Here is a 26625-nt window from a genome sequence, read left to right as displayed (position 1 = left end):
GGGAAGGCACTGACGACTACAGGGCTGTTGGATGAGATCTTGTGAAGGCGGATGTTAGACTGAGCCAGCATCCTTTGTGTTCTGTGAAGGACGTCAATCGCCTGGGTCTCAGAGGGAAATGACTTTAGCCCATCATCTACATAAAAATGGTGCTCAATAAATTCCCTTACATCACGGCCATATTCTTTCTCTCCTTCCACAGCAGTTTTCTTGAGTCCATAGATAGCAACTGAGGGGGACGGGCAATTCCCAAAAACATGGACTGTCATGTGAAACTCGTCCACTTCTCCATCCAGGTCGTGATCGCGGAACCACAGGAAACGCAGATAATCACGATGGTCCTCTCTGACCGTGAAGTTGTGAAACATCTGCTCCACGTCGGCCATCACAACATGTGGGTCACCTCGGAATCTGAGAAGCACGCCCACAAGGCTGTTATTGAGATCTGGGCCTTTACACAGCACTTGATTCAGAGACACATTTTCGAACTGGGCGCTTGAATCGAAGACTATTCTGATTTTTGCTGGCTTTTGGGGGTGGTAAACACCAAAGTGTGGGAGATACCAGCATTCTTGGTGGGGTTTGAGAGGGGGTGCCCTTTCTGCATGACCTTTGTCAAAGATCCTTTTCATAAACTCCACATAATGATCTTTCATCTCCGTCTTTCTCTTTAATGTCTTCCATAGGGACATGACGCGGTTGAGAGCCTGCTCTCTGTTGTTGGGTAAGCGACGTCGGGGATGACGAAAGGGCAGGGGGGCGACCCAGTTATTTGCATCATCTTTAGCAAACTCTTTGTGCATAATGTTCAGAAACGTCTTATCTTCTGCAGAGAGTGCCATTTTGTCATCATCAGTAGTTTGTTGAAAGATGTGTTTGCCCAGTTCATCTTTGACCTGTGTGCTCTCAAAAAGGGGGCATTCTTCTGTGATCTTCACCTTTGTGTAGATTCTGTTGCCACAGGGAGAGAGAAAACTGGGGCGGCCATTATCCAGTATGTTAGTCTTGTAGGAGTTCACTGTGGGTCTGTGAGCTCCCAAGAGGCAAACATCCCCAACAATTACCCATCCAAGATCAAGCTTTTGGGCATAAGGTGCTTCATTGGGCCCATTTGCCTGGCGTCGAACCTTGTGAGCCTGAATTACATCACGGCCTAAGAGGAGGAGAATATCTGCCTCTGGATCAAGAGGGGGTATTTGTGCGGCTATGTGAGCTAGGTGATGATGAGCAGCTGCAGCTTCTGGGGTGGGTATCTCACTCCTGTTATCAGGAATCTGATTACACTCTGTCAGTGTTGGTAGTGGTATGGACACTTTTCCGTCAACACCCTCAATGACAAAGCCGTGAGCTCTACGGCCTGTTTTGTTCGTTGTGCCAGAGCATGTTTTCATTGTGTATGGAAAGGCTTCACCATGTACATTAAACATGTCAAAAAAGGGAGAACGAGCCAGTGACACATTACTTTGGTCGTCTAAAATTGCATACATTTTCGTTTTCATTTGAGGGGCTGTGCTGTGATATACTTTCACCATGCAAATTTTAGAACAAGACCGTCCTTGTTGTCCCTGTCCACATACCTCAGTGCAGTTAGATGTAGTCACTGTGGAGCTCGGGATGTCTGGCTCCCCGCCGTGTGCCTCTGGTGTAGAATCAAAGCTCCCACTTGTCCAAGGGGGTGGCCCGGCATGCATGGCGGAGATGTGGGTATCGCTTTTGCACTCCAGACAACGAATATCAGCTTTACAGTCTTTGGCCCTGTGTTCTGTTGATGAGAGACACTTGTAACAGATCGAGAGCCCTTTGAGCAGACTTTTCCGCTCATCCAGTGTTTTCATCCTAAACCCTCTACATTTTGCAAGTGAATGGGGCTTCATGTGTACTGGACACTGTTTGTCGGGATCAAGAGAGTGAGTGTTAGATTTGTTGCTGGGTGTGCCAACCTGTGTTTTGTTTGCTGTTAGCGGGGCTCTAAAATGTGATTGTCTCACCAGTGGCCTTTCTATCTTCATGTGCCCAGTGCTGTAATTTTGTAGGATGAAGCTGGGGTCAGTTTTCATTTCAGCATTGCTATTTACGAACTGGACAAAGTAGGAGAAAGGCGGATAGTGCACTCTGTGTTCTTTCTTATACTTGGACCCCTGTTTGATCCATGACTCTTGCAGGGTATGTGGGAGTTTTTCCACAATTGGGTTTATGCCTCTTGGAGTGTCGAGAAAGCTGAGGCCTGGCAGATATCCTTCGTTTTTTGCTGCTTCAAGTTCCAGGAGGAGATCTGCAAGTTCCTGAAGAAGGTGATTGTCTCTCGGAGTAACTCTGGGAAAGCTCTCTAGGCGTTTGAACAGAGAAGCTTCAATAACTTCTGATGAGCCATAAATCCTGTCTAGCCTTTGCCATAAACGCTGCAGACCTGTTTCTGGATTGTTAACATGGACAGCCCTGATTCTCAGAGCATGCTGGAGAGACTCCCCACTAAGCCACTTAGTGAGCAGATCAAGTTCTTCACTGCACTTTAGGTTTAAATCTTCAGTGGCATTGTGGAACATAGATCTCCATGCTAGATAAGTCTCTGGCTTGTTATCAAACACTGTCAGTCCTGCTGTCAGTAGGTCACGACGTGAGAGGAGGGCAACGAGGTCTGATACATCTGCTTGTCGTTGTGGTGTGGCTGCTCCAACATGGTTGGACCAATGGGGAGGTGGAAGTTTGGGCTGCCAAACGGGTGGAGAACTGGGGGGGTACCCACGCGCAGCTGCTGCTGATATGTCCGGCCCTGTAGTGTGGGTGTTGTCTAAGTCACATTTTTGCTCTCTACTGTGTTTTGACTCACCTTCCATATTAGTGTTGTTGTGGAAGTGGGTATCTACATACTCTTGAGTGCGGCTGACAGCCGCAGCTATTGTGGCAGGGATGTCTGATGGCTTCACAGACTCTGCTTGGTCCAGAACTGCAGCCTCTAGGACCCTTGCGGCTGCATGTGCTGCTTCTGCTTCTCCCTCCTGCTTCAGAGCATTTAGCGCTGCCTCCATCCGGGCCTTTTCGACCTCCATGTCTATTTGGCGTTTGGCATATTCTGCTCTTGCTCGAGCAGCTTCGGCTTCAGCTCGTGCTCGTGCTGCAGCAAGGCTTGCTGCTGAGCTGTTTGACCGGCGTGAAGCTGCTGATCTGCATTCCGACCTGACTTCCAGCTGTGAAAGCTGCGAGGTGTCTCCGTGGTTGGACATGATTGCTGTCGCTGGAGTGGAGTGTCTCAGGATCCTGGCAGTGCACTTGATGCGTGGACAATCTTTTTACTCTTCTGCCCTCAGCTGAATGTCTCTATCCAGCTTATGCAGTGAGCTAAACATTAAATGGCTTCAGTAAACACTCAGGAGACCGCGTGGCATTCTTCAGAGCTTTACTGATCCTTATTTTTCTTTTTTGTAAAACTGTAATAACAGAAACAGAATACAGTGTATTCACTCTCCATACAAATACACAAAGATTACATTAAATATTGTTGACTTATGCAAACAGTCACTACACAATCAAGAGATACAGAGATGTCAAGAGATATAGCTAACACCACATGCTGGTATGCTTCATGTTAGCAGGCTAAACAAAGGGCTAACAGCTAGCTTGTGCTAGTAATGTAACAAACTCGCTAAACACACAAGAAACTCATTACTTTGCTGAACAAGGTACTAATAAGTGGGAACAATAAACCGTTTTGCCACACTTACAGATTATGCCTTTTCAAGGGCGTCAGATGCAGGAAATTACAGAGACACAGAGAAATGGACCTTCCCTGTCGAGCCCTGGGAGAAAACCACTGCTTGCGCTCTAACATGGCGCGACCCTGTCAACTCACTAGATGGCAGGCTTTGCCCAGACAAGATCAGGAATAAACATATTTTCTGACACGTTGCAACAGTTAATTACAGAACGAATGATTACGCCATATAACAAACTTAGAAAAAACATACCTTAGAAATAACAGGAGGGACAGAATACCACCGGTGAACTATAAACACTTTGCCGTCGTGTTATGTAGTTGTTGTGTCAAGTACTTTGGAAATGGAGCAGACTGGAATTTGTATAGTGCTTTTCTAGCCTTACTGACCAATCAGAAAGGTTATGCTACGTTCATACACTTCTGTCCACTCCACTTTATCTACCTCACATCCATGACCAGTGTGGAATCACCAGTTAACCTAATATGCATGTCTCCGAGTATGGGTCAGAGTACTCACTGGTACAGAGCAGTGTTGGTCAAGTTACTTGAAAATAGTAATTAGTTCCTAATTACTGATCACTTCTCAAAGAAAGTAATCCCATTACTTATTTTCAAAAGTAATTATTTACTTTGTTACTTTGTTACTTTTTAAAAGCACGATACACAACCTGAATATGTAATAAAGCAACAGACCTTTCAGCCCAATTCTATTTTTTTTCTGCATAATCCATCATATGAAACTGAATCAAATGAAAAAAAGTATCTTTTTAAAACTTGTTTTATTAGTTTTCATCTTTTAACGTTATGCACATTGCATCAAGCAAAAATTCAATGCATTAAATGCAGTTATATGCAACACTATTTGACTTGAAGAAATTTATTTAACATTGAAACCTATTTTCTGCATATTCCTGCATATAAAATTAAATAATTTTAAACGCTAATGTTTTTGTCACTTTTTACGGACTAAAACTCAAAGTGATATGAGTACTTCCACACTTTAAACGCTGCATGGTCGTGTTCTCTCCTGCACTCCATATTATCCATTGTTGATCTGCACATGTCTGTTACCATGGATGTCGCACGCTCGTACGTCATTGTCATGAGACACTCACAAACAAAATCACGGTTTAGTAACGCAGCGTGCTTACGGGAAAGTACCTGTATTTAATTACCTTTTTGCAATAGTAATCCCTTACTTTTTTCAAGTAATGAGTAAAGTAACTGGATTACAGAGAGACCATGCAGGAAAGGCCCCAGGAAATGTAAATCAGGAAGTTTCTTGCCATGATTTTGAGCTGTATTAAAATGATAAAGTGGAGTTTGTAGTCTTACTATCCTCATTTTGGACATAGTTGTATTTTAATTAGTTTGCCAAGTTCGCAGAATGATTTCAATAGGTTTTCATATTTTTAAAAGTCTCATTTTTATTTTCATTTTAGTTAACTACGTTTTTAGTTTAAGTTAACTGTAAAAACCTCGCTCCAAGCACTCTGCTTTTTTCCTGTCCTCATTTCACATGGTGTTAATTTGCCTCTCGTCCATTTCTAGAAACGCAAGAATCTGAACTGACGTGTTTTTGCAAAGCTTGAATATTTTAACAAAGATTACTCTCTAGTTTGCCTCGAGTGAAGTAATCTCAGTTAACCTAACATAGTGTCATGACACTTCATGTTTCCTGTGAATGCACAGTAGACTTTACAGAGGTTGGGAATTAATCTTGTAATGAAGTGATTTTTGCTACTGGTTTGTCCACGTTGACACAACCATTCATAAAACACAGAAACAATGCACAGGGTAAAGTATAACAGATGTGAGTTTTGTAGTCCATCTCTGGGACATGATATCAACTCAGCAGACTGACATCAGCAACATACTGCTGTCTCATTATCACGTGTCAGAGCAGTCAGACACAGTGGTTCTGTTCTCCTCAGTCACTATAACTGCTGCTTTACAAGAAATAGATTTTCACCCACATCATAGTCCAGTGAGATATGAGTGTACACAACAAGTCCACAGATAAACGTCTCCGGAGGATAACGTTGTCTGTGATCAGCCATGCTCATCATATCAAAATGAGTACCACATGCAGTATGTGCCTTCTTTGCTTATATACCAAGCCAAACTAGTGTACCCATGTGTCCAGATTTCTGGCCTGGCTTCATGACAAATTGCTAAGTGGATTACATTTCATGGACTTGCCTAAGATGAAGAGGGCTCATGGGCTGAAAGCACCTAAATACCATGCTATTCATGTGAGAACATTTATTGCCTTAAGGGCTGAGAAATGTTTAGTGGCAGAAGCAGCCTGCATCAGTCTGAGTCACAAGGCTCAGCAGCTGATAACAGGGGTGGCAGGAGATCAAGAAGAGCTGCTTTTATTGTCAATTATAGTGATAGGAGGTCCACAAAAGCATGGTTAGCTTTACACAAAATCAGCAGTGGAAGGTTATTCTAGATGACAAATCATCAAACTTTAATAATCAGATCCTAAAACAATATATACATATATATATATTTAATTATTGAATGTGACAAAGGCTGTTCGAGATGTGAAGTTGATGCTTTCACACACGATATGTGAAATCTTAATTCAGTTTGTAAAAGAACGGAAAAGTTTCATTGGGAATCTTTTAACAAATGATATTATTATAACATTATAACCTATTGTGACATCAAATTGTTCCTTTAAAAGAAAAATTGTTATTGTTGTTATGGATTTTCATAAACTATAGACTTCATTGTTTCATCCTGCTATGGATGGTTCCACTGCACTTCCCAGTATTCCCGTTATGACTCCATTAGCATGCAGATGTTTGAACCACTTCAGCTCTTTCCTTTTGATGGAATACCAATAAGAGCCAAGGATACAGTTAACGATTGAAAATATATTAAAGGGTTATTTGTGCATAAGTGATGTGGATGTGTGTGTGGATGCCACACCCATAGTCTCTATGTGAACATGTACTTATTAGTATATTTTGTTGTAGTACAGCAACATCAGAATATCAGTAAGCTCTTCGGGGTGTTTCTCTGTGCAGGGGACATATGCTACAGTCTTTAAAGGGCGGAGCAAACTCACTGAGAACCTGGTTGCACTGAAGGAGATCCGGCTGGAGCACGATGAGGGGGCACCTTGCACTGCTATCAGAGAAGGTATGTGCACACAGACACACACACGCTTTACAGTCCAGTGCTGCTGTGTTTGTGTAGCACTTCTACTTGCAGTTTTGGTAATCACACCGAACAGGTAGGTCTAATAATAACACCGTGTCCTTTCATTCACCTGCAGCATTAGTAACAGAGCAACTTGAATTAATACTACAGAACTGTTGATACAGTTCAATATATCATGTCGATGTTAGTTTAAACAACTTGCTAAAGAATTTGCTTATGTATGATCCTTTTTAGAAGCTGAATTATCTTAAATGGTCATTTAAATGTTCCTCATGTGAGTCATGTCACGGTCTCGGGATTTTACAGTGTTATGGAATTTTGATCATCATTAAATTTTTATTTTTGTTTGGTTTATTCTAGTCTAGTTGTTCTAGTTATTTTATTCTGTCTCTTAGGCTGAGATGTGGAAAGATCTTGCAGACCAAAATGCAAGACGCAGAAGACGCAAAATCAAACTCAAAACATTAAGTGCAAATTTAATCTGAACAATTTACAATGTCCAAAGAATCCAAAGGGAATGCAAGCCAAAGAAAATAAGTAAAAGGGAACTCATTAAATAGTAACAGTGAGTGAAACTTAAATGAACATAATATATCAGAAACTCAAAACACAAAATCTTTGTGTGGAAACAGTGAAGTAGGAGTATAAAGTAGCATGAAAAAAATCAGTACATGCGTGTGTGTTAAATTTGATGAAAAGGATCAAAGAGCTGCAAATTTTCTCCCTCTCTCTTTTTGTTGTACAGTGGCTATGCAAACTTTAAAGCAACACACAGCTGCTAGCTTTAGACCACAGACTGTATATAAAGGTGGACAAATAAGTGAAGCCAGAACATTTAGTTTCACACCTCGGGTGTAGTGTTGTCAGGTTTTGTTGAATAAAATAGCTCACTTCATGTCTCCTTCCCTTGCCCAACCAGTGTCTCTGCTAAAGAACCTGAAGCACGCTAACATTGTCACCCTGCATGACATCATCCACACCGACCGCTGCCTTACTCTGGTGTTTGAGTATCTTGTGAGTATATCACTTCATCTTTATTAGGTTTTCTGAAGATGTTGATCTCAAATACCAAAAAGCAAAATGGATCAATTTGACTGTGTGTTTCAGGACAGTGATCTTAAACAGTACTTGGACAACTGTGGGAACCTCATGAGCATGCATAATGTCAAGGTGAGTCATATGCATGAATCATCATCTACATACTGCACATTGTAGACCAAATAGTTCAGTTGCAGGCTGCAAGCTGTAGCACTAAGTAAGTTTCCTGAAAAATGCATTTAACATTTCTTTAACAAAGGTCGGGAGGTCACCGAACCTCACCAAACCAAATTACAATCAGGGGGAACCAACAAAAAATTCTGCCACTGTGGAGCCACCTGCTACAGTGACCCACGTGAATAAGAGAGCAGCCAAAACGAACTATTTGTTTGCAAATGTGAAAACCTTTGGGCAGATCTACGGTCTGTATCAGGACAAAACTGTTTAGTTTTTTGATACTAAGAGTTGCTCTCCATATTCATAACTAGGTCCAGTGTAAATTGTGCAGTGGAAAGCTGACCTTATTGCATATGTATTTATGGGAGCTTCCCTTTCAGCTTGAAAAATTTTGGAAGGAGAGTATTTAAATGATTGACAGAAATGTGATTGATCAATTTTTTTCTGCTTATTTGGGCCCTGGTCGCAGCAGCAGCCTAAGTTGACCACCCTCTCCCCAGCCACCTCCTCTAGTTTGTCCATGGAAAAACCAAAGCATTCCCAGGCCAGCTGAGAGATATATTCCCTCCAGCATGACAACTACATTGTTTAAGGAAACTCTGATGATAATAGATGATAGTTATGCAATACACTGAACATAGAAAACATATCAAATGTTTAAATTAAGGGAATGTGCCATTTTAAGATGTAAATAAGGTCTGTACTTACCTCTCAGAATTAATGCTGCCTTTCCAGATCCATTCCCACTTTCAGTGGGTGGGGCATCCATGTTTTCTAAAAAGAACTTCAAATTTCGATTCATCTGACTACAGGACAGTTTGACACTTCACCACAGTCCAGTTTAAATGAGCATAACCGAGAGAAGAGGATGCTGTTTCTAGATGCTGTGCACATGTTCACAGACCTTTGACCTTGCTTTGTGAACGGCACGATGAACTGTGTTCACAGAGGGTGATTTGTGGAAGCGTCCCTTAGTGTCATTTTTATTAAAGATTGTTTTGTTTTTATCTTTTCTTTTGTTTTAAATCTTAACTATTACACAACTACTGCAACTCTTTTTCTCCTCAGACTGGTCCTGTATTGTTGTGCTGGTAATTACACCCTCCTTTCATGTTTCTGTCTGCAGATCTTCATGTTCCAGCTGCTGCGTGGTCTGTCCTATTGTCACAAGAGAAAAATCCTCCACAGAGACCTAAAGCCTCAGAACCTGCTCATCAATGATAAGGGCGAATTGAAATTAGCTGATTTTGGTAGGAAGGAGAACAATAACAAACACACAACAACACGTACACATTAACAAGTAAACTTTTGTGAAGGAAACGGCACATTTCTGGGCATGATCACTCTCCAGTTCTATTTTACTGCCACTCAAGAGATCGCCTGTCCTAATTACTTTAGCACCTTTACTTCCTGTATCCTAGCAACTGTGCCCCTCACTCTGAGTTTTCACAGTTTTCTGCTGGAAATGGGTAGTTAAATCCACCAGTACTTTCTGACTGCATTTCAAAAGTTTTAAATAAACACGGGTAATGAGCGGATAGCGGAAGCTTCTCTATACCTGCTCACAGTGTGTAGATGATGGACTTATGATATTTCACTGTGCTGTTACTGAGGTCCTGTGACTTGTGTAATGTCCAGGTCTGGCCAGGGCCAAGTCCGTCCCCACTAAGACCTATTCCAATGAGGTGGTAACGCTTTGGTATCGACCTCCTGACGTGCTGCTAGGCTCTACAGAATATTCCACACCCATCGACATGTGGTAAGCAGGGGACAATAGACGTTTCTGTCGAAGGGCCGTCCTTACATTTTTCCACATCAGTCACGGTGCACACTGACCTGCTTGGCTGGAAACTAAATGCTTGAAACACAGCTAGAAGTGTACTTTAAACCACTGAGCTTGTCAGGAAAGGAATTGGTGCCGACCCTGGTTACAATAAAATCCTGTTACTTGGTGAAACACTCAAATATTCTCGAGGGCCATCCAGGATTTCCATGACTCAGTTCTGTCTATTAAAATGTCACAGGTTGTTAGCAGTGAGGTGAGTCACTAGTCATACAAAGGGGCGTGCATTCACTTTCCTTACGTGTTTTTGCACACAGTTTGCTGTGGTGAGAACACCCCCACAGCTCTGCTAAATCAGAAATATAAATGTGGCTCTCTAGCAACACAGCAGCCTTTTATGAGCACACAGAGCTACATACACTCTCATCAGACTGCAGGATGCCTCTTCACCACGCCATCCTGTGTGGAACAAAAGGCTGGACTGTGCCCACTCACTGCATACTAGTTTGCACTTACAATTAACAGTCTTTGAAGTGTGTGTGTGTGTGTGTGTGTGTGTGTGTGTGTGTGTGTGTGTGTGTGTGTGTGTGTGTTGAACTCGACCTCACTCAGAATTTTTATACCTAACAGCTCGTCCTCCTCTGTGCCTCCTTATCTCCGCCTCCTTCTCACAGGGGCGTAGGCTGCATCCTGTATGAGATGGCAACAGGTCGTCCTATGTTTCCTGGTGCCACTGTGAAGGAAGAACTACATCTAATTTTTAGGCTCATGGGTAAGAAAAACATTATTCAAATGTAAAGGCCATACTAAAGGATATTACAGCAGCGAGAGACAATAAGTAAAGCTTTAAATCGTCTTCATCCTCGACCAAGTTTAAAAGTCTTAGAGGACTTGGCCACTATATTTAATATTTCATTTCTATTCCAAATATTGCATATTCAGAGTTCGACACAGCTCATGTATGTTCTACATTCAGCATATTCTGCTCTGAATTGTTATTCTGAAGCATTTTTATGGAGAGAAATTTGCCTCAAAAGGGTTCCAAATGCGTACGATATGGTCCACCAGGGGCGTAATTTCCAGGGAGGTTGGGGGGTTATGACCCCCCAATAATCAGACCCAGGCAATCCCCCCCCCAATAAAATTATGGATTATCTTGCATAAATAGGCTGTTGATTTTCTTTACTCATTTCAGTTATTACCAGCAAAATAGTTGCATATTTAATCATCTGGGAATTTACCCAGTGTGATTCAGTCCACACAAATGTGAAGCAACTGACCACACATGAAACTATTTTACATGCAAACCTGAATAAATAGTCATTATTTATGCACAATTTACACACAAGTTGAGTTTCTTGAATTGGATAAATTTCTCTTTCAAAGAGCTTTTTAAAGCTTTGTCTAAGACTACGTCTAACCTCTCTCCCGCTCACTTACCAAACTTTGCATGCTTGTGCACCAATCGCCTGATATTTACAGATCGCATCACGTGCCGACGTGGGGTTTTGCCACAAATTCCACAAAACCACCCAGATCCACAAATACAAACTCATCCGATTCGTAAAGTTGAACTTAATAAATAAATTGACTTCCTTATGCATATACAAACTGCCGCGTCTTTATACAGTACTGTGCAAAGGTTTCAGGCAGGTGAGAAAAAATGCTGTAAAGAAAGAATTCTTTCACAAATTGAAGTGTTAATAATTAATTTTTATCAATCAAAAAAAATGCAGTGAATGAACAAAAGAGACATGTAAATCCAATCAGTATTTGGTGTGACCTCCCTTTGCCTTCTTCTAGGTGCACTTGCACAGTTTTTGAAGGAACTCTGGTGGTAGGTTATTCCAAACATCTTGGAGAACTAAGCACAGATCTTCTGTGGATGTAAGCTTCCTCACATCCTTCTGTCTCTTCGTGTAATCTCAGACACACTCGTTGATGTTGAGATCAGGACTCTGTGGGGGCCGTACCATCACTTCCAGTACTTCCAGTTCTTCTTTACACTGAAGATAATTCTTAATGACTTTGTTGTGTGTTTGCGATCATCGTCCTGCTGCAGAATACATTTGGGGCCAATAAACAATCATTTATATTTCTGAATGCATTCTTTGTTTACACCATTTTTTCACACCTGCCTAAAACTTTTGCACAGTACTGTATGTGCCATACACAAAGCTGCCAACCAAGATTTTATAAGGCCGGGTACAAGCACATCTCCCAAGAGTAAGTTAGTATAGACCTGAATATCATTTGTGCATGTTGTTATTTTAAAAACATTTATTTAATCCTTGAGATCATGAGCTCATTTTTAGGAGAGGCCTTTGTACAAAGCACATGTAACAATATAGACAGGCACACTTATGTAATACAAAGATACATGTTCACACATAAATGTAACCTTTTAAAATGCTCTAATGAAACAATAAAATGCAGCTCCATGCTTTTTTGTAGTTTATCGTGTTCATAGGCAGCAAAGATTTCCATCCACTTTGTTTCAAGTTGAACGTAACTGAGAAGAAGAGCTGATGTTAACATGAGTGCAGAAAAGAACCACCTGTGAAAACACACAAAAACCCCACCAAAGGCAGTGTTGGGCAAGTTACTTAATTATAGTTACTAGTTACTTCTTCAAAAAAGTAACTGAGTTAGTAACTGAGTTACAATATTCTAAAAGTAATTAATTACTTGAAAAGTAACTATTGCGTTACTTTAAAAAAATGTTTAACCCTCTGGGGTCCAGGGTATAATTGGCCATTTTTAACTACTTTTGATGTTTCCTTCACATTTCACCTTTAAAAACTATTTACTTTGCTTGTTTGGTATCATCCTTTTCAGCACAACCTCATGTGTCTGAATTTACAGTTATGTTTTCATTTTGACAAACTGTATCAACACAATTGATCTAAAATCAGACAAAAAACATAAAATCAGAGTAGAAAAAGTTATATTTTTTTACTGTAACAACCACAAACATGTTTATTGAATCATATTTCATAACTTTAAATGCAAATATAAATTGTCAATTTTAAAATCCTATGCACAAGTTTTGCAAACAACAAATGGCCTGGTAAATGGCCTGTATTTGTATAGCGCTTTTACTAGTCCCCCCTAGGGACCCCAAAGCGCTTTACACACCCAGTCATCCACCCATTCACACACCCATTCACACACTGGTGGAGGCAAGCTACAGTTGTAGCCACAGCTGCCCTGGGACAGACTGACAGAAGCGAGGCTGCCATATCGCGCCATCGGCCCTTCTGGCCAACACCAGTAGGCGGTAGGTGAAGTGTCTTGCCCAAGGACACAACGACCGAGACTGTCCGAGCCGGGGCTCGAACCGGCAACCTTCCGATTACAAGGCGAACTCCCAACGCTTGAGCCACGATCGCCCTCACAAAGGGCGATAACAAAGTTATTTGCAGCCATTTACCTTTTACCTTGATTTTTCAAATAACCATTTCAAACTATTTACAGAACAATCAGCTGTTCTGCATTCAACAAGATGCCAAACAAATTATTTGTGCCACTCCAAAAAGATGATTTCTGTCCACTATAAAGGAGAACATCACAGCCTGATACCTGCAGGTATGCCAGCAGCAGGTGTATCACTGCTTTTTCTACCTGGAGACAGCAGTGGCCTCATTGTTCTGACACACAACACAAAACTATCCACACCACTACACACTAACTACACAAGACAACATATTAACTACACACTCCAAACACGCTAAATGTCGCAAATCTCTCACATCTCAAAACTTTCTCTCTCTCTCTCTTTCTGCTCTCTCTCTCTCTCGCTCTCCGTCACTCCTAAAACTTCACGGTTTTTTGGGGGGTTTTTTTTGGCTCATAAGCAGAGAGTGCTTGCTGCGCTGTCCTTAGACAGTAAATGTGACGAAACTATTGAGGGAAAAACGCTGGTCATGTGATTGGCTTACCACGACTTCCTCAGTCAAACAGCAGCACTCATGTGATTGTTTTGCCCCCTGAGCTCCAGGTGTTGTGCAGTGATCGTGATTACCGTCCGCGGGAGCGCGCGCAGCTGCTTCCGTGCAACTGATATAAGATGCGGTAAGCTGAACACAGCTTCAACCGTAAGTTTGTTGAAAAATAGTAACGGACCGCATTTTCTTACAACGGCGTTGTAACGATAGGAATAGTAATTAGTTAGATTACTCATTACTTAAAAAAGTAACGCCGTTACTTGTAATGCTGTTATTCCCATCACTGACCAAAGGTAATCGAGAAAAAAATGTAAAAATTGAATAATAACTTTCAAATTTACATTTTCTCAAATTTACTCTCCTGAAGTCTCACAGAGAAGACAATTCTTTCCATAATAATGATTCCATAAGTAACATCCAATCCTCAAAGACCTGGGGAGACACAAATAAACATGATGCCACAGGGCAAAGTAAAACTAAACACATTAAACATGAAAACACTAAACTCTTCAAAATAAAACAGGAACCATGGAGAGACGTAGACATGACAACACAAGCCGGACAATTAGAACATGGAACACGCTGAGAGACGGACACACAGGCATAACTGAAAAGTAAAAACACTGAGGACAAGACAGACTACAAAGAGGACAACAAAAGACTTATAAATCAGGAGTTATAGATGAAACAAAAACTAGAATGAAACTCAATTAAATTCTAACTAATAATAACAAACAAAGAACTAAACATATTTCTAATATAACATGAGGAATCAAAAATGCAAAATAAACTCAAAACGCTCAGTCACAGACCCAGCGCCTGACAATTTCTTTGAGCAAGCCTTCATTAGCAATAATATTTAGCCTTGTTTCCAGAGATTGTTGATCCATTTGTTAGTTCCTGCAGATTTTTAATAAAATTCTTCTTGCCCAACTGTGCTTGAACCCCAAAAGTGTGCCCTTTAATTCCCTACCATCTTCTACTGTAGTTTGCATTGCACCATAATTTTATTGGTGTCTATTCAGTAACGATTCAGTGAGCTTAATGTTTGTCTTGCTCCTGATTTAGATATAGATCAGCTCAACATTTGTATGAAAATGTTAGCTGGCAGTGTCCTCTGATCAAGTATTTCTTTTGTTTCTTTGCCCAACAGGCACTCCGACAGAGGAGACCTGGCCTGGTATCAGCAGTAATGAGGAATTTATGTCCTACCTCTTTCCTCAGTACAGACCTCAAGCTCTCATCAACCATGTGCCCCGGTAAAACTCACAATCTTCTGTTCACTGCCTATTCACTGACACAAAAAACAAGCTAACATTTGCTAATTAGCATCACATGCAGAATAATTGCTGATGCTGGTATCAGTATGTTTTTTTTGTTTGTTTTTTTTAAAGGATGCAAAACATTTTTGAAGAAAGTAACTAGTTTTTGAGCCATCACATTGATAATGGTAACTTTATTTGTCCCCAATATGCTAATGTTGTTGTCATGTTTCAGGTCTTACATAGTTAACTGAACTCAAAGTTAATTATGTCAATTCTAAACACAAAATACAATACAGTATAAAAATGTTATTCATTGTTTACAGTAGTAATATGTATTTAAAGGCATAATTAGTGTCCTATACGGAAACTGTATTTCTTGCAGCTAAACTCATTATACAGTCTGAACTGTTGCTTTGTGTCTCTAAGGTTGGACCCAGAAGGGATTGACCTGCTGTCTGCTCTGTTGCTGGTAAAGGACCACACATCCACACTCCTGGTTATGAGGACCTAAATATTCAGACTCACCGATGAGCTGTTTTTATCTCATGATTGCAGTATGACACCCGGAGCAGACTCTCCTCTGAAACCGCTCTACGTCACCCCTACTTCCTGAGTCTGGGAGACAACATTCATAATTTGGCAGACAGTAAGACACACACACACGGAGAGAGAGAGAGAGAGAGAGAATCAATATCTAACAAAGCATGAACGCTGATGGTGCTTTGTACTAAGTTAAAGTACTAAACTCAATATTTGTTCTAATTACTGTAGGCAGGAATATTTTTACTCTGTGTGTGGATAATATTTTCCTGCTGCTGTATTATCACTCTTCAGAAACAAATGTCTTTTCCTGCATGTCAGTTTGTCTTTTCATAGCAGTGTATGACCAGTGTGTAGCTAATTTAGTTAATTATGACCCTGTTCCAATTGGGGGGACACCCGTAGATGAACCTCTCCAGAGCCTGCTTTTCAACATTGTTGAAGCAGTGTGGGGTCATCTTGACAGAGAACAGATTTGTATATATTTGGACCAACTTTGTCTTATTGCATAGTGATTAACATTTGCTTGACAAGCAAAAGGTCAGTTGTTCAATTCCAGCCAGAGACAGAAATGCCCTTTGGGGTCGAATCAGAATCAGAAGTATCCAGTATGAAACTCCTCCAAATAAAGCATGTGAAGCTGCTCGCACTGGCAACCCCTTTGTGACAAGGGAGGGCCTAAAAATGAATTCTCCTGTTACTCAAGAGGATAAGTGACTTTGCCCTTTGCTGGGCTGAGAGAGGTGCCAGCTGCAGCCTGAAACCTTCACAGGGGCATGGGTTTCTGCCTGGGCTTTAATTTCTTCTGGTCTTCTGTAGAGATTATTGCCACTGTAACGGTGTGCCACCACATATACATGTACCATCTTTGGGATCTGAACCTGAAAGTGGTATATGAAGAAGGTGAACTCCTTCCTTAAACACAAGAAGAGCGCAGGTTCACAGCTTTGTCATACCATCTCACAATGATGTTGTCCTGGTTTTCTCTGATGTCTAAAGAGCCTCTTCCCTTTTTCTTTAAATCTTTCTCATCCATTGTGTTGCAGTCTTTTACTCTGCTCATTCAAACTGGCATGTTAGATGCGTAAATGTTTTGGGGGGTTTTTCGCCTTGATTTTCACCATGATTTTGTCTAAAAGTGAATCAGCATGAGGAGGTTGCAGCCTGTGTCAGCTGTGTATGGTTCCTCCGCATGCTACTGAAGGCCTTTATTGTTAAATGAATACATTAAATTGTCAATACAGTAAACAACAACAAACAACACCCAACAGCAGAATAAGCTGTTTGGTACTGACAGAGAAGCTTTTGCAAGGTTTTCATGGGAGCAGCCCACATTCAGTGGTCTACTCACTCCTTACAAATGTGGCACCATTTCAAGGGCAACAAAGTCTTTCCAGTTGTTTACGATTTATTGTGAAGAACTATTACTATAGAGCAAAGGAATAACTGACCAAACAAAAGTGTCCTTACTTGCTTTGTGCTACGTTTGTTCTCCACCTGCGTTACAGCTGCTTCAGTGTTTTCTCTCAGAGAGGTGCAGCTCCAGAAGGACCCAGGACACCGCAGCTCAGTATTCCAGCCTTTAGGTAAGGGATCTGACCTCAGTGCAAAATCTGGCCGCTTGTTGTTCACATAAATAACATTTATAACGTTCAGTCTTTGTGTTTTCTTCATATTGTTCACAAAAGAAAAATTTCCTTCATTGTTAATTTATCTGATTCTAAAAAAACAACTTTGTTCTTGAAATGCTGAGGTGTCTGCACATGTACTTTGTCAATTAGCAAAGCACTCTGAGAGGCCAGCATGCCATGTTTGTTTATTCTAATGCAATAAAATTGCCACTCCAAAAACTCTCAGGGGAACTGAAAGACAAGTAAAAGTAATAAAGCCCTCTCTACTTTTTCATTTCCTTTTCTTTGGAAAGTAGGCTCAGCTATTGTGAGAGTTCTACTACTCTTTAATCAAACTAATTAATGTTAGGTTGAGAGATTCCTTTGAGGAAAAAAACACGAGTCATTCTTTCTTTTAAAAATTGCTTTTATTTGTTTGAATTAGTCAATAGGGCTGTTCAATATAACGATATATATCAGATGACGATATAAAAACGTCTATCGTTTCATTTTACGCTATCGTTTGTTTCGTGGTGTCGCAAAATAAACTGTTTACGGCAATATTTTTTCATCATTTTGATGGTCACTGTAGTGGCTATATTAATTTCTTTAAGTTCTCTCTTTCTCTTATATTTAATATAACCACACTACAGACGGACAAGCGGCTGTTATTATGCGTTGTCGTTAGCAACAACGACGGTAACACCATCGCGTGTCCGCTTGTTTATGTTCCACATAAACCTTTCACAATAAAGCTCAAGATCCTGTTGAGACTTTTCAAAATAAACTGAATCACATGAAAGAGCAGATTATTTACGGATGAGAAGTTAAAAAAGCCGCCAGGTGCTAAAAAATAAACCTTAGACTCAAACGTTAGAACAGGCTTTTCCCCGCAGCACGCCGTGTAATAAATACTCACAAAGAAAACGGCGGCCGTTACAACTTATGTCTAAAAATGTATCGTTTCATGCATCGGTTAAAACACTTGACTCCAGCTACATGACGCGCAGCTGGAAACACTTCCCGCAAGTCGAGCTGCCCGAGATTCACAGAATTTACAGAAAATGTTACATTTTTGTGATTTATATCGATATCGGACGATAGATGTCTTATATCGGGATATGAGATTTTGGTCATGCCCTATTAGTCAATGCCAACGACAAGTGTCAACTTCAATTACAGGTCGAGGAAAGAACCGAAGACAAAGCATCTTCTAGAGGTCGTGGAGAGGATGAAGAGAGAAGACGGCAAGGAACTGCCTTTTCAGATCACAACACCAAGGCCATCGCAGCTCAGCACATTCACAGCATGTTCACCTGCACGGACAAACACGCACTCATTTCCATGGCAGCTGACCGTGGAGGCACACAGAGTTTCTGGAGACAAACTTGTATTGCACTTGATATACCTTCTCTATTCATACATATTTGCACACATTTGCACAATCAGCTACACTGAACATGCTGCCGTGATGTAACTGGACACATGAGAGATTCATCCTCCCGACACGCACATGCATTTCAGCCTAAGAAGAAACGGAGCACTAGATGAAACGCTCTGCTATGCTATACTTACACAGGACTGCTTTACATAGTGTTCAGAGCACACCCAGGGTTCTAGCCATTCAAAGTAGCTGCTATCACAACTGGAACAATGGATACAGTTGCAGGTGTGCGTGTCTTTGCCCTAACAGAAATGCAAGTATTGCATTATGTGTTGAGTTTGTTCCAGGTCAGTTGGTTTCTAAATTATTTTCTGGTTTTATCTTACAAAACTTATGGTCTAACACTGATATGTAGCTTAAAGACACAGTTTGGCAACCAAGGACCCTTATGAATCCTAATTCTTCTCTCAACAGTGATTCACCAGGGATTTGTAGTTTGAGGACAGGGTTAAAACTTATACACCACCACTACCCACAGAAAAGGCTGACCAGAAACCAAAGAGAATAGTCACATTTTTTTCTGTTACTTGGATTATCGATTTTGTGATGTAATTTGTTTAAACATTGTGTAAATATATAGTTAATATTTTATTGTCACACAAGACATTCATATCATGTTTTTAAGCCCCTTTGCTTTGCTAATCTGAAATTTTAAAAAACTGTAATGTTAGATATAACTCTGGGTGCTGCTAGGCACTTGCTTAATAACGGACTCGTATGCATTTGCAAAGTGTTTTGGTGAACTGATGAGGCAAAAACATTATGTGGCTCACAGAAAAACACTCAGTAAGGCTTCATGGTCATTCATTACTTTGCATAATGTGACGAGCTATGCATAATGTGCATTAGCTAGTGACGGTTAGCTATCCCAGCTAGCTAAAAACTTATTCCAAATCCCACTGACATTTGTAATTATGCTAATAGCTAAAAGTTTATTCTGGAAGGGCATCTTTTAAAATGGCACGTTATAGGCACACAGATATTAAATTAGATATTTGAAGACTGATATAATATTATTGCTCAATAATCAGTCTGTTTAACAGTGCAGGGTTGCATGGTAGTTTTAGCATGTAGTGGTCAAACCATGTTCAGTTTCTGTGTTCACTGTGTGTTGCAGAAGGCGTTGATGCTCTCTTGGCTTTGTAATGAATATATACTTGTAGGTGCTGCTTTCAGTCTTGTGAGGTGCTTCTCTGCACTCTCGCTTACCTGACCAAGGATTCAGCACGGCACTAATCTGAAATGCAGTCGCAATTTACTTACACTTTGACAGCACAGTAAATGGGTTTAAATGGTGTGAGTTGCATTTGACAGTTGATTTTTACCGCTCAAGTTTATGAAAAGCACCTGTAGAATTGGAAAGTTAACTTTAAGTGTTATATTATCGAAGTATTAGGGTTGCTAACAACAACTTAAGATATTTTGTTATTAAAATATTCTTATAGGGAAACCCACAGATTAAATATAACTCTGTATCTCACATCACATTATCCTATCCAAAATCATTTTAAAATTCACTCATGGTCATTTTTAATTGAGTATGAGCCTCTGTCCCATAGTTACAACTGGAGGTTCAGCTCTTCATGAACAATATGGCAACCGTGTTGACACAATGGTCCAATGAACAGAAGTAAGCATTGCAGCATCTACATGTATATACCTTATCTCAGCTGTTGTTATTGAACAGAATGGAATCGGATGTATTGTGATATTACCTCCGACTTTCTTAGGCCCCAGTGTGGCAGCTATGGGTTACTGTTATCATATAACAGTCTTGAAGTTGTAGGCATAGCGTCACACTGCTCATTTGCAGTACCTCTGCCGTCATGTAACCACCACTGAAGCTACCATAAAATCTGACTCCGTTGTGAATATAAACCTGGAAACTGGATAGACTCGCCTCGCTACAGTGCCCGTGTCTTCTCATTGTGGGGTAACATTCCTTACAGTGTTAACAGCTGACTTTCACACCAGTTTTTTGAAGTTGCCTTAGTAAACTGTGCATGATATTTTAGCTTGTGAAGAAATTATATTTGCTTCAGTGTATCCAATGTGCTAGGAGGCATTTATTTTGTGTATGTAAATAACTCACTATGGGTGTATGTATTTTTGTAGTTTCCTATTTGCACAAGCCGGAAGTGTCCTCTGAAGCCTGTTCCCCTCCCTTTGTGTCTTTCCTTACACGGTTCCAAAGTATGACCCCATATTTTACCAAACCCCCCATTCCTAAACCAGTGAATGGAGAAAATATGCCCTGTAGTACTTTCTCGTATCAGTTTAATAGGGGTCACCACTACCCTTCATAATTTGCACAGCCTGTTGTTAGAGAGCAGCTTTTCACAGTAGATTCACTAAACAAAAGCGCATACAGTGATAAGTACACTCATCTGTTAATAGACAGGTGAGAATTTCACATCTGTGTTTTTAATAGTTCCCATGTGATCATTTGAGCCAAGAGCTTATGTGTATGTCCTGTTCAATGAATATTATCTGGAGACAAAAGTGATAATGGCTTTTGGATATTGATACTCTCCTCTGTCCTTAATTTGCTCTGACATCTTGCCTGTCCTCTTCCTTCTTGTTCAGTGCTGCTGAGGTATCCTCATTAAAACCTCTGAGGTGTTGAGGCAACTGAGGTATTATTAATAGTTTTAGATACACCGTTTGGTGCCCTTGGACACATCATCAGTGATGTAACCTGAGGTCATGGGGGGTTTCGGGTCTTTCAACAATCAGACCCCCTCTGCCAGGCGACCCAGCTAGTGTTGATCAAGCCCCAGCTTGTGGCCAGGTAGTGCTACCCTACATGCCACGCCTCTCCTCTTCTGATCCACAGCGACTTTGACGCCGCTTCTGCTGCGTTGGTGGCCAACTTGATAGCCCTTCGCTGGCTGGCCCCTACGATGCCCAGCATTTTGTATTCCCTGCAGAGGGACTGACCCGCGAATCCTCAACATCCCACTTCGATGGGTTGGCATCTGGCCAACCATTACTCCTGCACTCCTCCACTAGCACAGAATACTTTTCCCTCTTTCTCTCATTGACCTCCTCCATACCATCTTCCCAAGGCACAGTAAGCTCCAAGAGGATTACGTGCTTGGGATCAGCTGAGGTAAGAATGATGTCCGGCCTCAGCGTTGTCTTGGCTACCACATCAGGGAACTTTAACTGTTTTGCCAGATCAGCTCTCAGTTCCTAATCATGCGCCGTTGCCAACAGGCCAGGGAAGGTGTTTTGGACTGCTGCTGCTGGCTTCTCCCCAGCTGTTATGAAAGTGACCTGTAAAAATCCTGTTTTAAAATAGCTGAAAACCTCTCATTATTTAAATTAATTAAACCTATCAACAGAATGTGAACAAATGACTACTTTACTTTACACTCGGCTGAGACAGCAGAAAAAAGGAGTGCCAGTAATTTTCATAAACTTGCTCCTTGAAATTGATCTGTCCATTGAAAAAGAAGATAGGCATTATTTTGTGACACGTTCAAGGCCTAAGTATGTGATCTGTAGTAAAAAGGTCCATAAAATATGTGAAAATCTCAAAGACCACTGTACTCGGACCACTGCTCTCCTGCCTCGCGGTATGTGGTCACCTCTGAGTTAAAGCGGTACTGAGTAAGCACTGGTTTTGAAACTTTCAGGGTGGTGCTTACACCGCTGAACGTTGCAGATATATTAGTTTGTTTTGTCTGTCGTTACCAGCCTGGCTGCCTTTGTAAGAATTCAGCTCTGTATGTATGAGAGAGACATGAAAAAGTCCCTCCTTCCTGTTTTTTTTTTTTTTTTATCCTTTTGCATATCTGTCACACTTACAGGTTTCAGATCATCAAACAAGTTTTAATATTAAAATATTAATATAATATTAATATAATATTTTAATATTAGACAAAGACTGATCCAAACCCAATGTAAGGTTTATGTCACAGCTTGCTAACAGTATCAGTAATTACCGACAGTTTTGTTTCTGTAATGCTTAATCCACCAGTTTGTGCAACATATTTAATCAAAATCATATTTTTAATACTACAGTGTAGTAATTGCCATTATCTATGAACTTTCAAATTTACTATTATACATAAATCCAAAAAAATAAAATAAAAAGCACATCATTATTATTTTTGTATTAAGATAAATAAACTAAATTGTTATAATTTTTTGCTGATATTCAAGTACAAAATTAGTTTTGGTGGTTGAATGCTACACTTGATTGATGTCTGACTAAAGTCCAGTGTCGGCTCAAATTTGAGTATAAAAACATGAATTCAGTAATAAATAACAATCACATTTTTAGTTTTAAACGTGTTTTTAACAGATATCTAAAATATCTGTTTTCTAGTTTTTATGAAAGGTGGTCTAAAAAATTGGTAAGCACTCTCCATACAGTAAATAGATATAGAAAGGCAACTCAGCAGCCTTTGTAAGGCTTTTGGTTGGGAGACCAGTCATTGCATTTTGAGCAGAATGGCTCTAAATCACTGCTGTGTATTCCAGACAACCAGTGTGGTCGTGCTTTAAACTTGCATTCTTTCCTATGGCCAGCTGTGAGCAAGTCCTCTAGTTGCAAAAAGAAGTCCAGTAGAAGTCTGTTGCTTAAGCCTGTGATCTCAGTAAACACTGTCCCCATCAGCCTATGCTAGTTCATGTTCTAAATGATGGTCCCTGCTAAAGTGAAAAGGAAGAGCAAAGCTGGGAATGCTGTAGGGCTGTGACTGATGTGTTGCTATTGTATAAGCTTCACGCATTACAATAACCTGAGGATTATGATGGACTGTGAAGTGGATGGGCTACTATGTCACTGGCATTCCTGGTGTACATGTGAGTCTAGTTTTAATATAATTTTAATGCAGAGTAACTGATGTCACACCATGTGATGTAGGTTGCTAATGGTGGATGGCTGTGTGCTGTTTTACTGATGTCAAGGACAGTTTGAAGTCATCCTGGCTGCTAAAAAAGACCAACCCTTGATTTTTATGTTGCAGTATTGGGTATTGCTGCACATCTAATGTGAACAGTCTCACAGGCTGCAGTAGTTTTTAATCTGCCTGTGATTTAACATGCCAAATGAGGCGTTGAGTGGGGATGGCAATTCCAAGAGGCTGTAAAAGCCTTTTTGGGTGAGTGTAGATATGTCCTAATGAAATCTACTGCCACTCCAGTTGTATTTTACTTAGCTTGAATAGATAAGTCAATCCACAGATTTACTGGCTATGTGTGCTCTCTATCCAAGTGCAAGCAAACAAATGTCACTTTAAAGTGCTCATAGAGGACAGCAGTAGAGAAGCAGAGAGCTGGGTCCAAGTGTCCTTAAGTCAAGCACTGAGCCTCTAAAGCAGGTGCTTGCTGAGCACTGTCAATGGGGTTACGCTTGTATATGAGTGAAGAGACAGACGCCATTCAAATTTTTTTCTACCTCTACAAGTGGGTGAATAGAATAATGGTAAAACCATCCCAACCTCTGTTCACCTGTCAGCGTGTTAGAGCAAAGATAGACACCGAAGAGAGGAATTCAGGACCCACCTGCAGGGACTTCAGATGGATGTATCGCTGTAGACGTTACACTTCCAACCTTCCCCTCCTCCTCCCTCAATGGCAGAAGTATTACTTTGTGTTTAGTTGTGGTAAATGAAGCTATTTTAAATATTGTAATAAAGAAAAAATAAATAATATATGTATTTTAACAGATGTTCTCATTTTTCTCAGTGAGTTTTATGATGTTAAAAAAAAGCGGAGCTCTTAAAATAAAAATAAAGAAAAAAAACTGTAGATGACGTCTAAATGTTTTATAAACGATGAGTTTAGATTTTGTATAAGATGTGATATTTTGTGGGATTTGTCTACACTGTTATACAACGAGAAATTGAATGTACTGTGACCGCCATAGGCATAAAACTGATTGAATAATTGCTCAATTAATGAATCAATAAACTACCGAAATTGTGGAGAAAACTGGTTCCAGTCTTTTTGTGTACGTTTACCATAATGCTGCTCTTGGGGGACACGATACCAAGGAGAAGAAGTAGTAACTCAGATAAACACAAGGTGGTGCTACTGGACAACTACAGGCTGTTTTTGCTGGATGAATGAAGAGAATATAAGGACAGTGACAGCTCCAGTAATTTCAGTTAACAACAATTAAACTCAGTTGTTATTATTAGTTAAGGTAAATGATTGGAGGACCAGAGAACTGACTGTGACAGATAAACAGATCCAGAGAGTGTCAGTGTCACAGGCATAATGAGTTTGTAGACCTGTAAACTGCAGCAGGAATTCAAAGAGTTGATTTAAAAGAAATAAAGACCTGACAGATGGTGTGCAGAGACGCAGGATGTGGCCACAATCCAAGTCATTCCAGAGTGTCAGTGAAACATAGAAATCATATGACGCTCTGGATATGTTTGCAGCTTCTGTAACTGGCACAGATGGTGGCAGCAGTGAGACGCATGCAGAAGTGTGCAGACAGAAAGTAATTCCTTAATTCTCACTTTTATCCTACAGCCAGACGATGATCTGAAAACACCCATCAACCACAGTTTTTATCCCAGTATAAAACAGGAAGTGTTAGAATGGTTAAATCAGTCAGGGGTGTTGTAACAACAATAAAGAAACGCCCCGGGAAGAAAGCTTTTCTAAAGCAGATGTTTAGTTCTGTCAGAAGTCACAGATTTAATGGCATCATTGTATCGACAGCCTGTGCGACCAAGCAATAGAGTTGTTCCACTTTTGTTTGCCATGAGATTCATCTGTTAGCTTAGAGTCAAGATCATCATTACTGTTTGTATGAAATAATACAATTTATATGCATTTACATGTATAGAGTTATGAAGATCTCTGCTCCTTTTTATCCTCCATGCAGTACAAACCAGTCCTGCAATTCAATTCATTGATTTATCTATATATCACCAATTCACACCAACAGAGACATTATATTGTAAGGTAAAACCCTAAAATGATAGAGGGAAAACCCATAATCAGATAACTCCCTATGAGCAATTACTTGGCAACAGTGGGAAGGAAAAACTCTCTTTTAGCAGGAAGAAGCTTCAGGCAGACGCTTCTTCCTGCTCAGCGAGGGGAAAGCAGAGAGAGACTGAAGAGAGCGGAGAGAATGAATGTGTTTCTTAATGTATTGTAGAAACATCTGATTCTGCCCTGTGTGCCATGGAAAGCATCATAAATGAGCTTAAATGAGTTTAAAAGTTTACCTTTCAGCGTCCACAAGGTCAGTGGCAACCCATGAAGAATCAGGGTTAGGGTTTAGGTGAGGTTAATATCCCCTCTTTTTACAAAATCTTCACCCGTTTGAAAAATGGTAAACCTTCAAGGCCAAAATGAACGTATGATGCTTCATTTGAAAGATACATCTTTTATAGTTACACCTTCCCACTCACAAACCCTAAAGCTAACCCTGAACATGTCACTGCTGGTGACTTGGTCCTCAGAAGGCTACGCATGTCTCTCAGTAAAGGAAACAATGCATTTCCACCGGAAACTGAGGGAACTGTTTCACCCTGGGGACCTATGGCTCAGATTTTTTGTTGGAAGAAATATGAGTGTAAGAAGTCCACATATAATAATAAATAAAAAAAATATTTTAATTATATTTCACCAATTACTGTTCTCCTTCAGATTTTCCAAAGTCATCCAGCGGGCCTGATTGGAGTCTTTGCGGACTGTTTGACACCACAGCACTAGAGAAAGCTCTAGCTTAACCTTTTAAGTCATATTTGACATTATGTAGTCTGTGTAGGATTACAGAAGAGAAGGAAGATACAACTAAACAGTTGAGACAAGATATTGGACGACCTGCACAACTCTGAATATTGATCATACATCGGATATCCGTATCTGTGTTGTGGAGGCGAGAACACGCCGCAGCAGCTGTAACATACTCTAATAAAAAATACCTGTGTTAAACCTGTAATTAGTTCTTAA

General features: G+C 40.4%; 1 protein-coding gene across 3 annotated transcripts in view; it reads left to right on the top strand.

Moving 5' to 3' along the window:
- Positions 1-24639, top strand: part of cdk18 (cyclin dependent kinase 18) — a 63370-nt gene extending 38731 nt beyond the window's left edge. For all 3 annotated transcript variants that reach the window (XM_084927470.1, XM_084927469.1, XM_084927468.1), the window contains 11 exons: positions 6754-6868; positions 7809-7903; positions 7997-8059; positions 9231-9354; positions 9743-9863; positions 10562-10659; positions 14988-15093; positions 15526-15568; positions 15655-15745; positions 17148-17225; positions 18432-24639. In XM_084927470.1, coding sequence (XP_084783596.1) covers positions 6754-6868; positions 7809-7903; positions 7997-8059; positions 9231-9354; positions 9743-9863; positions 10562-10659; positions 14988-15093; positions 15526-15568; positions 15655-15745; positions 17148-17225; positions 18432-18466 — 969 coding nt within the window. In that variant the 3' untranslated portion in view covers positions 18467-24639. The remainder of the gene's footprint in view (positions 1-6753; positions 6869-7808; positions 7904-7996; positions 8060-9230; positions 9355-9742; positions 9864-10561; positions 10660-14987; positions 15094-15525; positions 15569-15654; positions 15746-17147; positions 17226-18431) is intronic.
- The last annotated feature ends 1986 nt before the right edge of the window (positions 24640-26625 follow it).

This window comes from Perissodus microlepis, chromosome 5 (genome assembly GCF_051167445.1).
Source record: "Perissodus microlepis isolate ML-2025 ecotype Zambia chromosome 5, ASM5116744v1, whole genome shotgun sequence".
Classification (NCBI taxonomy): domain Eukaryota; kingdom Metazoa; phylum Chordata; class Actinopteri; order Cichliformes; family Cichlidae; genus Perissodus; species Perissodus microlepis.
The sequence above is the reverse complement of the archived record's forward strand: the minus strand, read 5'-3'. Positions and strand labels throughout refer to the sequence as shown.